This window comes from Echeneis naucrates, chromosome 16, assembly GCF_900963305.1.
Source record: "Echeneis naucrates chromosome 16, fEcheNa1.1, whole genome shotgun sequence".
Classification (NCBI taxonomy): Eukaryota; Metazoa; Chordata; class Actinopteri; order Carangiformes; family Echeneidae; genus Echeneis; species Echeneis naucrates.
In genome coordinates, this window is record NC_042526.1 from 19,841,774 (window position 1) to 19,855,990 (window position 14,217).

At 39.5% G+C, this 14,217-nt stretch overlaps 1 protein-coding gene across 2 annotated transcripts in view; it reads right to left on the bottom strand.

Moving 5' to 3' along the window:
* Positions 1–14,217, bottom strand: part of snx33 (sorting nexin 33) — a 17,899-nt gene continuing 3,682 nt past the window's right edge. For both annotated transcript variants that reach the window (XM_029522877.1, XM_029522876.1), the window contains one exon: positions 1–2,760. In XM_029522877.1, coding sequence (XP_029378737.1) covers positions 2,507–2,760 — 254 coding nt within the window. In that variant the 3' untranslated portion in view covers positions 1–2,506. The remainder of the gene's footprint in view (positions 2,761–14,217) is intronic.

Below are 14,217 nucleotides of genomic sequence, written 5' to 3' on the forward strand. Positions count from 1 at the left end.
GAGAGATCACCATCATTGCTTTTATTAAAGATTTTAGGTCCCCTTCCCTTAAATCAAGTGACAAATTACTGACAGTTACTGACAGAGACTGAAACTGAAGCATACACCCCCTCAACTCACAAGGCCACACATCCATGTTAAGAAACAATAACCTGTGTGAAATGCTTGGCATGTAACTTGCAGTGTTACAACATGAGAGCCAACTGTTATTATAAAACCTGGCTGGGGAATTTCTCTCTCTCTCTCCTTGTTGTTGTTTCCAGATTCATAAAAAAAATAAATAAAAAATAACAGAACAATTTTAATTTCACTACACCAAAGAAAGAAAAAAAAAAACTTAGCTCAGTAAAGAAAACATCATCTGACGTCTTTGGTCTTGGAGAAACTGCAATGAGTGCAAATTGCTGACTGAAAAAAAAAAAAACTGACATGAAAAAGCAGGTTTTTTCAAAGATAAACAAACATGAACAACAGCACATTTAGACAATAAGGAGTTAAAGGCTGCAGATGTAGACTGAGCAGCACCAGTTACTGACACAACACTCACATCTGACTCATGCACAAACACATAGATACACGGGCCCCAATAACCACTTATTTGTTATGGAAGAACCATGAGGAGGTTCTCACTTCAAAACACCATGAGATTTCCCAATAATTCATTTTCATTTGACTTTTCATCCATATCCTGAAGCACCACCGAACAAGCCCTCTTCCCTCAGGTTTAGGGTTGGGAAGAGGCCTTCAGGCTGCTGGACACAATGCCACACTAAAGATAGTCTCGTCTACAGAGCAAGTTTCCACAAAAATGGTTGTCTTGTTAAACATTAGTACTGGAAGAGCTCACTTAGAGAGCTCATTTACTGGAAGAGCTCACAATCACTCACTCAGAGAGGTGTGGGAATCGATGTGCGATGTGGAAAAATGTGCAGACAAATGGTGATAAAATAGAAAGAGAAAGCGACATGTTCATAAAAATTATAAACACCGTAGTACATGCATGGTTTTTAAGGAACTGTTCTGTGTTTGGGAGAGCCAGCAGCTTAGTATGGAAGGAAAACTTCACTAGCAGTACCCTAACAACTCACTGATGAGTTTGGTATATCTAACATGTGAAACCACAAGAGTCAAGCACTGTTTTTTGTACATGTTAAACATATGAGCGATCAAATGTCAGTCTGTGAGCTTTAAAGGTGCTGTTATATGCTGTTTTATTACTTTACCCTGTTTCAAATTGTAATGCTAGGCTAACCATCAACTCGCTGTAGCTTTACACAGACAAATATATTGTGTCAGTCTTAAAATATGAATATTTTTAAATGTGTCTGTTATTATGTCTTCATTATAGATATATTCCGAATAATATAATTCCCAAGGCATTTTATGCAGTCTTCAAATTCTAGACAAAGGACAAAAGCAGGATATTTGAAAACACACACTATGTGTCAATTAGAAGATGTAACACAAATGCTGAAAGTTTTTGTGTGTGAAATTATAAATCTCCTGCTGCATATAATGACAGTGTTTCTTTGTTCCTTCCTGTGGCAGAGGGATTTAATCAACACAGTTCTTGACTCATTTCATTCAACCACCTTCACATAAACACACCCACCCACACACACACTATGACCCACCAGTACATAAAAACATGTGCAAACTTGTCTCTAAACACAGAACTCTTTCCAACAACTCACCAAATAAAACACAAACTGCACTACAGACAAAGTGAACATTTACAAACCCTCCATCAGGAAGCCTCAGATCTTTACTTCACGACAAATGGAAGAAAGTGAAACCAAATCACATGGTGTCATTCAAACGATGTCAGATTTCAACAGGCCTCTGTGGCAGTGTGAACTCCTGAGCAAGTTAAGCCCTTAATACGAAGCAGTGGAGGTGATGGTGAAATTCCCCTTTACCATATTCTACACTTATTTGGACAGAAATACTTTTTTTTTTTTTTTGTATTTTGATAAAAGTGATTTTCTTAAAACCCTAAAATACAGAATAAAAAAAATCTGGAATGTTTATTTATTGAGATTTCAACTTGACTCAGGCCCTGGAGAATCCGAAGTGCAAGATGATGGAGAGAAGGGGACAATTTCAAAATAAAACCTGTTTCATGGCTTTTGTGTATTACACTATGGAACAATCAATTATAGATCCACTATGAATTTAAAACCTATATTCTTATTTTAATGTTAAGAACACCTTAAATTATGTAAAATAAACAATACACTATGACACCGCCTATGTGATGTGTATTTAAGACAAAAAAGGTACAGTAGGTCTTTAACAACACAAAACTAAAATATGACTTTGAATCCATCAAGGTGAAAGAATTTTTATGTCTTCCAGTAACAACTGCTTCATTTATCTGTGAGTCTTTTCCGATTTAAACAATTATAACAAACACATAACGCCTTGATAAAAGACTCAAGACTTGGATCTCCTTTCCTTCACTGTGCGTTTTTGGCATCTTCACCTGGACAGTGGTTTGGTGTCTTTATAGACAGTCGTACATGCGCAGGGTGCGCTCTAGTTGCTGAACAACACGTTGGTAAAAGGCTATCTGCTCCTTGAGGTAGGCCTGCATCATATCTTTGAAGTCCACTTCTCGCTGCTGATGGAAGTGGCTCATCTCTGCCTGGAGGGCAAACCCAACCGTCCGGCAGCGTTTCCTAATGCCATCGGCCTCATCCTGGTCCATCTTACCCTCGTCACTCATCCGCTGGCTCTCCTTCACCTTTGCAAAGGCACCTGCGTGAAGAAACAAACTATATTTTAAGAACTGCAAACACAAAGCAGAAATGCCTTGAACCGTTGGGAAGCCTCCGACTAGGTACAGCTTTAGCTTTTTTAAGCAATGAGCACAACAAACAAATACCTTTAATATCTCTGAATTCAACATTTGCTATTTTATAACAATGTAAAAACAGCCCACAAAGAAGTTAACAAACGCAATTGAAATTGATGGATATTGTGCTAACCCTTAAACCAAAAGTTTTGCTGAATATAATTAAATATAGTCCAAGCAGTTTGAGTACTTGGGTGGGTCTGTGTCACCACACACATATGTGATGTATATGAGAAAAAGAAAACTTTAACATAATGCTGATATCCTCTCAGTGGAGCCCCACAGTGACAACCAACTACTTTAAGGCTGCACTTTATAGGTAGAGCCAGAAAAAAAAAAATCCAAACACGCACCCAGTTACTTTTTGTCTGACTGAATACCAACCGTCTAGTCTCAGTGAGATTAAGATAAATTGTAACCACATTCACTGAGACTGCCATGACGTAATTTTTCAAGTACTGATCATTGCATGGTATTTCACCACAGTGCATTTTCATCAGATTAGTGAGAATGCCTCAATTTCACGCAACTTAAGCTCAGAACCAGGAAGCAGACCAATTTTAGTCAAGCATGTCACTGATAATTTAACTAGAAGGACTAGTTTAAACATGATAGTGGTAAAAGGTCTTATCTGTTAGCTGCTGCGAGTTTATGACAACCTGGATTTTGTATGGAATTCCTGGTAGAAGTCTGGGTAAGTCTGCTCCAAAGAAAAGGCATGTGGACTACAGTCTGTGGTGCTGACCTACATTCATGTATTCTGTTTTCCACATGAGAGGATAATATGCTTCAGCAGATAGCATGTCAGCAGAGTACAAAGGGAAAGCACTCATGGTTTCATCCAAGTGGATGGGGAGGGGAATAACTGGAGAAAAGGGCAACAGTTTTGGATCAGCTAATGCAAAACTCTTGTCACAAAGAAAGCTTGACTACTCTTTGCAGCAAATTGTATTATGACAACCACAAAATACAAGCTACAACATGATAAAGTGGGAAGTAAAAGTAATAGCTGTTACTCTTCACTCCTACCCTTAAAAAATAAATAAATAAATAAATAAACAGCTCTTTTCCTAAAACATTTGGTTCAGCCAATGTGAACCTTCCTCACAAAGAATGCTTGATGTGTCCATTATTGAAGCTCAATTTGCTTTTTAACAAACGTTGAAAATGCATTGCAATGCATGCAAACAAAGTTTTGAAGGTTTTTCATTCATCCCAAGATTAACCAGCCTCTTGTGAAAACAGCCCACTGTTAGAAAATTCCAGTTTTTACATTATAAGTGTTCTCACCAGCATTCTACCAAGTACAGAAATATATTTAACACTTTCAATACCTAAAGGCCTTTTATTTTCAAGAAATTCTGTGCTGTGACTTTTCAGTATGTGAGTGTGAGCCAGGGAGGAGAAGGAGAAGGAGGCCAGTCAAGATTAACTATGACCACAACCCTCTGAGCGAATGAACTCCGCTAAACAGTATCTGCTAAATTCCACATTCCCACAGACCTCCCTGGGCCAGAGGTCACTGTAGGACAAATTCGGGATGTACACCACTCCAGCTCTGACACTCCATCCATCCTCAGCCTATTTGGAAGTCTGGAAAGGGTGGAAGTCCCTCTTTAAAATTCTTGTGTTTGCGTACAGACTGGGTTGCTTTGTGTACTTGGATTTATGTTTTCTGTGCTGGTTGCTTTTCCCAATTCTCCATGACTAAGTTCTTTTTAAGTCAAGCCTGCAGTCTTCTTCTTCCCCAACTAAAATGTATACACAGTAGTTTAAGTGTGTCTAATTTTAATTCATTCTCATCTGGGTAGATCGTTTTTTGCTGCAGTTTATAAAACGGCGCTCTTAGTCAATCCTAAAACCAAGGTGGAGTTGAGCCTCCTTAGCTGAGGTTAGTTTGTATCTGCTGAGGTGGCTATCTAGTCTCAGGGTGTCATGGCAGCAAAATGAAACTTGACTCCAAAAAAGCGTGGGTCTTCAGCTCAAGTCTGGCTGGAAGATTTTCTGTCTGAGAACCAGAATTGGTCTAGATGTTGAAGTAGCATCTGACACCCATACTGTACAGTATATGGGCCAGACTTAGGCTGTAGAAGCGGGCCGATACTGAACCACAAAAACAAGCATGTGGTTAAAGTATGGACCAGATTTATTTTCTTATGACTTAATTTGTCAAGGTAGCTTGCAGCTTGAGCCGAGAAAACATAAATACCTCCTTGGCTTTAATAGTATTAAAGCCCACAGTTTTGTTGTCCTGTGAATTGTTTATTTTTCTTAGAGAGCAATTAGCCTCTGTAATTTCTTCTGGGAATAATGATGTCCAAGGCAAGAACATTAGGTAACTGTTATTAAGGATGTTGTAAAAATACCCCATCACTGGGCTACATATCAAGATATCCTCTTTCAAAAATTTTTCTTCTGCAGCTTTTGTTGAATAAAACTTCCCATTATAAAGGAGACTGCTTACTGTTTCACAGCCCTCTGAGGGTGATTGAGTTTGTGTATCTGTAAGGAGTGAAAACGTTCTGGGTTAATATGAGAAGGCATAGAATGTATGACTTCATTGCCGCTATGAAAACCACAAAACACCCCCATTTTTCCGCCAAGACTTGGAACGGGGCTAAATTTCTTTCTTGCAAAGTAAAAGAAGAAAATATTTGGCAGGTTAGAGAATGACATTTTCAAATCCAAGACACTGTGCTAAGGTTTGGTGAACTAAACTTTAGGAAGCAGCCATCGCAAAACTAGAATCAGTCTTTGCTAAAATACCTTAAATATAAAATCCTTTAACTGCTATAATGTTGAAATACTGGCAAGAAAACCTGTTTTAATATTCCTTTTCAAAATAATGTAACCATAATGACTCATGTGAATACTGTAAAAGCAAAGTTGGACTTTGGTTCAAGAATTCAAAGACAGGAAAAAATAATGTGACTAAGAAAGATTAGTGGGTGTTATTCACATCGGGCAGACTGGTAAACAGAGACGTTTTCCAATAGAGGACAAATGGAGCTTGGCACCACAAATCACTACACATTTCAAGAGAGCTGTGATTTTGTGTGTGTGTGTGTGGAAGGATGACATCTGTGTCAAGCGCAACAGTGAACTGGTGAGGCGTTTGTTCTCTGTTGGTCTCAGAAAAAAAACAACAAAATTGTCTTTAAGTCTGAAAATACTGCGTCATATGTTTTAAAAGGGGCAGCACAGCAGTGTACTCTGTTGCCCCACAGTAAGAAGGTTGTGGGCTCGGTTCCCGGTCTGGGCCCTTTCTGTGCGGAGTTTGCATGTTCTCCCCGTGTCTGCGTGGGTTTCCTCCCACCTTTCCAAAGACACGCATGTCTAGGTTAACTGGTGACTCTAAATTGACTGTAGGTGTGAATGCATGAGTGGTTGTTGGTCTCTGTCTCTCTTTGTGTGTTGGCCCTGTGATGGACTAGCAACCTGTCCAGGGTGTGCCCTGCCCCTCGCCCGATGTGAGCTGGGACTGGCTCCAGCAGCCCTGTGACCCGTAGGTGTGAATGCATGAGTGGTTGTTGGTCTCTATCTCTCTTTGTGTGTTGGCTCTGTGATGGACTAGTGACCTGTCCAGGGTGTACCCTGCCCCTCGCCCGATGTGAGCTGGGACTGGCTCCAGCAGCCCCGTGACCCAGAAGATGAATGGATGTTCTACATTGGAGTCTTCAGGTCTAATCACACAACAACAACAACAACAAAATAAAAATGAAATTGGCACAGTAAATATTTTTCTGCTGGCAAACAAACTAACATCAATTACATGATTGTGCTAATGGGTTTTCTTTTTTCTGTCTTGTTTAGACTTCCTGAGACTTTATTGTTATGATGTTAAATCATTTTATTCAATTAAGAGTTGAAGCAGAAAAGAAAAACTACCATCAATAGCTAGCATGCTCAATATTTGTTAAATGGGATTAACAGCTAGGGTTATTCAGCACAATGGCTAATGGGAGGATTAAATACCTGTTAACTTAAAGATGAAATCACTCCTAACTGAAAGTTACTTTGTTTTCACTTGACTAATGGAGGTTAAATAAAAGCAGAATGCAGATGATACAGCCAATAAACTGGTTTCCTCTATTTTGGATTTCAGTTCCCTCAAAGATTTCTGGTGACCTTTGGTATTTTGAAATTTGTATTTGCTTCTTTTCTGTCAGTGGCTCCTCTAATATAGGTGCCTCCATCCATCCTTTCATCTTCTACTGCTTTTCCGTTTTCAGGTTGCGGGGGTGCTGAAGCCAATCCACAGCTTGTATGTGGAGGAAGCCCACACGGAAAGGACCCAGGCCAGGTTCCAAACCTATGACTTTCTTATTGTGGGGCAACAGCGCTAAACTCTACACTGCCGTGCTGCCCCATACGTGCCTCCGCTTAAAAAAAAAAAAAAAAAGTGCTGCTTTTGACATCTTAAATGCTGGTGAGATCATGCCATTAGTTCTGAATGAACAAGCTGATGTAGTCCAGGTAAACAGAGAAATTTTAGTTTTATGGATGTGTGGAGAGGAACAGAGAGAAGGGGAAATGCTTACAGAGCTGAAAATAGAGAAAGAAGAGAAAAGAAGAGATAAAAACTGAGACAACTTGCAAGAATGCATGTAAAGGTCAAAAGGACTTTGCAATATCTGCCAGTGTTAAAAGTGCCTTAAAAGCCTAAAGAAAACAGGAACATGAAAAACCCCCACTGCTGAGTAAACTGACAGTAAAAGTGTTTACAGTAGCCAATCAGATTCACAGATAGAAACAGAGCTGAAGTTTCTGTCTTGAGCTGGAAGGTCCTCACAAACAATTGTTTGCAATCTCAAATATCCATTTCTCTGGAAGGATCACTTCAGCTTTCTTATTTTTGATGACTTCAAGCATGAGGAATGTCCAAAACAGAGCCGCCCTCCCTGGCGTGCATGGGGAATTAGTTACCAGAAATGTTCAAAATGCTATCAGCCAACTTCATCTGCACACTCCGTCCTTTCTTCTGCTCATCCGCAACTTGTTGAGCATGATACACTCAGAAATAAGACATATAACTTGTAATGGCTCCAAACCTCATCTCTTAATTGAAGCCATGCAATGAGATGTTCAGCAGATGTTCTATTTTATGCCTATGATGAATCTCATCTCAAACCATTGTATATTTAACTTTCACAGAGATGGTGTTATAAATCTACACCAGTGTCAGACATGCAGCCATCATGACTTGTCTGTTTATCAACCATAATAAGCTAATTTCTGCTCGTGAAGGGTTGTATAATTCATTTCCACTCCTAATAGCCCCCCTGTTTGTCTCACAAAGTAACTTTTTCACCTCAGCTCAGGTTTCTTTATTTTTTTAAATAAGGCACAATGATATGGAAATTTGGACTGGACATTGATTAAAATATTTGGGGTTTGGAGATGTTTTCAGAACAAAGTGTGCAGCTTGATTGCTAGTTTTGGTTTGACTTATTAAACTCAAGCTCAAGATCAGGTGTTTAAAAAAAAAAAATATGTTATGTTATGTTATATTACTTTTTGGGACAAGAGTTGTGATATCCTGGAAGTCTTCCAGTTCAAAGATTTCTGTTCTGTGTCAAACACCACATTCATAACAGAGTTATACAACAGTGGCAGAGGCCATTGTTGTTCAATAGATGGATTATTTTCTCACTGTTTGACTTGTACCCTTTGTTAAGGGCAAACACACACACACACACACACACACACACACACACACACACACACACACAATTTTAAGATGTCACAAAGATAGATTGACATCCAGCCAAAACTGAAATATCCTAACAAATAAAACTTCCTTATCCTTGAATTACAGCCTGATATAACAAAAGATACGAGACAGCACAATCAACAATGCATCCTCCTGGGGATGGCATCTCCACACCAACCATGGGGGGGATGTCACTGTTGTCATGCCAGAAGCTTTCTGAAAATTAAAGCTTCAATTCTATCAAGAAAGGACAAGAGAAAGAAAGAGTTTTGGACAGAGACAAAACAACAAGTCTTCTATGAGGTAACTGTTGAAGCTGATGCCAGAGAGTGAGCTGATCAAAACATGAACAAAGACATTTGGCATTTACATCTATTTTCCAACTCTTTGCAGCAATAAAGGCAAACGGAGAGTCATGCACGGAGGCCAAGCATCCTCCCAGAGATTTTCTAGCCCATGCCAGCTCACACAGGACCAGTGGCCATTCTATCACAGGACGAGCACCAAAAGACAAACAAATTCACACAATTCAGGGCTCTCATTTTAACTTACCCTGCATGTCTAGGGACCATACTCAGGAGGAAACCCACACAGAGAAGCTAAAATGATTCAATGTACTCACATAAAAACTGGCTCAGCTGGCCTGGTTAGCTCCAAAATATTGCAGTGCAAACTATTGAACGGCCAGCAGAGTAATCTACCAGTGCATCCATTTACACTTTCATTATTTCACTTTGCCAGTGTGAAATTACCCAAATTAATTTAAAATTGACCAAGGGACAGCAGTTGAAACTTGGGTCATCTGACTAATACTGGCACCTTGACAATTATGTTGGTCAGTGCAATAATCGTGCTGAAAGGAAACACTGTCATAGAGATGTTTGACACTATTGTAACTGGGGTTAATAGTTGGAGGTGTTGTTGGATTAAATTCCAATGTGCACTGAAGGATGAAAGGTATTTTTTATTTTTTTTGCCACAGAATATTAGAGACCCCGCCAATGAAAACAAACTTTTAACTTAAAACTTTTTAACTTTTTGAACATGTCCACAGGTTGGTTTTTAAAGTAGGTTACACATTGGAAATGTAGGGAGCCAACTTCCCATAGAAACAGACTAAGCATGGGATTCATGTCAATCTCTCCTGTCAATTTGCAGGGATAGGGTGGAGGGCTGCGGATGCAGAGATGCAGAGCATTAGCACAGCTCCTAACACTGTGTCAGCCACTGCTAACTGCAAGCTAACAAACTGCATGAACAAATGGCTACGTCAACTATTGTGACATTGTCCTTAGTTGCCAATTTTGGTTCTTATAACAAGCAAGAGGCTAGGGGCTGACTGAGACACGAACATCTGGCAGTGTTTCGCTGCTGACCATTTTGACACTTTACTATTGCCCTTGTCAACCTAGTGCAAACAGCGGTATTGCAGGTGGAGCAGGAGGCCAGATCCAGATACTTTTTGTTGTTGATGTTTTACTTTCTATGTGGCAACGTTACATATTTTAAAGCGCTTATGTGAAGTAGCTGTGGGACATAGTTTTTTGTTTGCTATTGTCTTCTATTTAAAAAAAAAAAAAAACAACTTTGCGTAATGCCACAAAATATGTGTTGTTTCAAATTATTTGTTTGAGGAGGGTGGCTGCTGCAGAGTTCCTGGAGAGGTCTGTAATCTCCTTCAGTGTGAAAAAGCAGCAGCCAACAGACAGGAATGCAGAAGCATGTAGATAGACATTGAGTGCGAAGAGAAGGACTCAGCCTTTGACAAGATTTATGAGTGAGCAAACATTTGCTCTCAAAATGTCACCACTGTCAGTCGTCAGAAGGAAACGTATCCAACAAAATAACATACAATCACCATTTAAAAAGGTGCCATGACTGCACGGCCCCTGAAATCCAGAGCAGGCTTTCATTAGCCTGCTTTCAGAGTGCAGCTTGTGTACCTGCTGAAATGGTGGTATTTTCATGTGTTTTAACCCCTGTAGGGAATGTTAATCCCGCACATGTTTGTGAGATCATATAAACCTGACACTAGCTCCTTGGCCAACTCTCGGTAAAAACAATAATATTCAGAATTGTTTCGAAAAAATATGAAGAAAGCACAAAACTATAATGGGTGCAGATAGAGGGGGCATTTATCACAAAACCTTTCCTCAGATTTGGCAACAAAACATCTTCTCCTTCAAACTGATAGAGGCTACATGTGGTTTTGTAATGTGCTGCCATATGGAGGACAACTAAACTCTTGTCCAGATTAAAAGTCTGGCTGGCGTGCTGGATGCATCCCAGGGGAGCTAGCTCATTCTCAAACTGGATAATGCTCTGGTGTGGATCATAGGTTTTATCCCACTATCAGCCACAGCTAGAGGGGTGTAAGGACAAGAACTGAACTTTCTATAGCAGGAAAATGAGTCAAGAACAAATTAAAACAGCTGAGGTCTGGTGAAGTTTATTGAGAAAATGCTCTGCAGATTTTTCATTTGTAACCTTAAACTTCAGGATTTTAAGATGTAATTATTTCAGGGGGCTCTTTCCAGCAAACCCACAACTTCAAATTCATTTTAGTGGAGACATTCACTTTTGGGTTTGTCCAAAAGAATTTCACAATCTAAAAATCACTTTTGCTTTGATTTGTCATGGAGGCACAGGTGCTATAGAGCCAGCGCCTCAGATTTCACCATACAAAAGTAATCAGACCAGATCAGACTGTCAACCAGACCATGGATCGGTTTCACTGTATTGCGCTCTCCTTTGTGATTGCACAAAGCTTCCATGGCGGCTCAGTCTCAGATTAGCCCATCATCAGGTACAAAATCTAAAGACCATTATATCTGCTTTACTCTCACAAACAGCTACAGCTGCTGTCAGTCCACCTATCAGTAGTTGTAGCTTTACTTCATAGAGCCAGATTGAAACCCGACTGGCATAGCTCCTTTTACCAGGAAATAAAGAAATTCAAAATAAGCAATATTAAGTCGACAGAGGACTGCACACTAACTTTCAAAGTCCAGGATTGCCAACAAACAGGAAATTGTCAGTTGCAGTCGGTAGTGCTAACATCTGCCTCTCACATAAAAGCCTGAGAGGGCTTTTATTTCATCACAATGCAATGTAGTTAACCCTTCAGATCAAGACTTTCAATTATGTTCAAACAACCCGTTTATGAAGGCCACATGCAGTCGCTGCCTGCTTCCCCATCTCAGACAGTCAACATTCCTTTAGATCACATGTTCACAAGGAACACAGTAAAAAAAAAAAAAAAGCATCTCTAGACCTCAGTGAAGGGAAAAGTCAAACAGGAAAGACGCAATGAGGAGATGAAGAGGAGGAGTGCACAGGAAAAAGTTGACCTCAGTTCTGTGTGTTTTGAGTATTGCCACAGCTGTATCTGGTTCAACAGAACACAAGTCACATCAAGGGGAGTGATCTGGACTCAGCTGAAGGAAATGGGCTACGAACAAAAACACTGCTGCGCAATCTCCTCCCATAAAGCAAAAAATATAAATAGCTGGCTATGTGACTCCTTTAACAAACCCAAGTGTCACTTTTGATTGCTTTGAATAACAACAACAACAACAACAACAACAACAAAAAAAAAACATATCGTGGTTATTACAGGGCCTTATACATAGGTAGGCAGATTGTTACACATTGGACAGAGCCATGCTTCCACTCCTTAAGCTAAGCTTAACCTCTTAGCGGCATAATGAACATATTTCTCAAAATTAGGCCTTTAATAATCTGATTCTAAGATATTAAAAAGCCAGATGAAAACTTTGCCACTACCAGTAAGCAAAACTACAAATATAACCAGGAACACATTGCTACTTTTCAGTGGCATAATTTTCAGGCTTGTCATATTATGGGCATATTTCTGTCAGAAAGTCTCCCCTCCACTCCGAAAATAAATAAAAAAGAAAGAAAGAAAGAAGTTACATGAGAAGTCAGTCACCAATACGGCCACCAACATTGGTGTGTCACCAACACCATTTTTTTTTTATTATTTTGGGAATGAACTAGATGCTCCATGCTTCATTGTGTCATGGAGAGGGTTAGTGTCACTAACCCCACCCACTGTCCACTGCTCCCTTTCGCAATATACATCACTTCTTTAGGTCCAATTATCCACTCATATGGTTTGTCTTATCATTTCTTTGCTAACAATAAGTCATTAATACTGGCTTCAGATTGACCTCTGGGTCAGCATCCATCTACTTGAACTCAGTCATTCAACGCTATGCTCCTTTTCAACCTCTGTGTTCCTATAAGGAATGTCGTCTGGCATCCCCATCCCCGCAAACCAGGCCATGGCAGTACAGGCTGTTCTCTGTTGTGGTTTGCAGATTGTGAAACAAGCTCTCAAAACCTATCAGAGCAGGATCAAGTCCTGCTCTGTCTCTTCATTGCCTTTTTTTGTTGTACTTTCCTGTTGTTGCACTTTCTTATAAAATATCTTGTACTTTTTTAAAGATGCAGTTCATAATTAAAACCAGAGCTTCTACTGTACTAAAGCTTTACTGATGTCCCCTTAGTGTAAACTTTGATTAATGTTCTCAGAAATCTCTGTGTTTGATTAGCATAATTATTTGTTTCTCTGACAATGATTATTGCCAGATTATTAATGAAATGCCCATGTACAAGTTCCCCTTTGTCGATTCTTCCTAGTTGTTGTTGTTGTAATGTTCAATGATGTATCTTTTTCATTAATAGTGGACACTGTAACTGCTGGTTACAACGAAGTCACTAGTATCAGAGTCAGCAAAGCCATATCAATCTCACCATTGCTAGCATTAGCTAACATTAGCCATCATAAACTGGGCTGTTGAACTTTATGAGTCACTTCAACAAATAATAACTGTTAAGGAGAGGAACTATTTTGAGTTCATATGCTAAGGAATAGAAATATCTCTGTAAATCCTCATATAGTTAATTCCAATGGATAGCTCTATGAGACGGATATCGCAAAAGCTCTGCATGTGAAAATGACTATCTGCATCACCTGACATCAACAGAGCTGTCTAAAATATTTATGTTTGGACATTTTCCATAAACTCTATAAAATCAGTCAGGTTACTCTGTTCTGTCTCATTTGTTCACAGGATGGGGGGAGCATCTACATCTATCTAAGTGGCTGAAGCATATCACAAACAAATTCTTAGATAATAAGCAGCAGCTGCTTGAAGGAGATAACATTTAGTAGCAGAATTATTCCTCCTCGCTAGTGGCCCCTTTCCTTCCCCCTGAGCTCCAATCAGCTGATGTGGTAACTGTTTGGCAGTGGCCAAAAACATGCAACAACGTTCACAGCAGATAATGCTTGAGTTGTAGACCTGAGTAGGCTGAACTAATACCTCACCATGGGCTTTATGAAAATCAGCCTGAACTAACACAAGGGTGATAGAGTATTCAAATCCAGCCTGTTAACATTAAAGGACAACAGTGTGCCTTGTGATTTCAAGCCAATAACATTAACCATTGAACAACATGACGCTAATACACAACAGTAAAATAGGACAGTGACTCAAATATGAGTGGTCAATACTGAGCATGACAAAATGTGACTACCAATCATTACAAACAGGCTGCACCACTTCTTGCAAAGTAATGGTGGATCTATTTTTCCATGTGGGTTTAAAGGAAGAGAGAT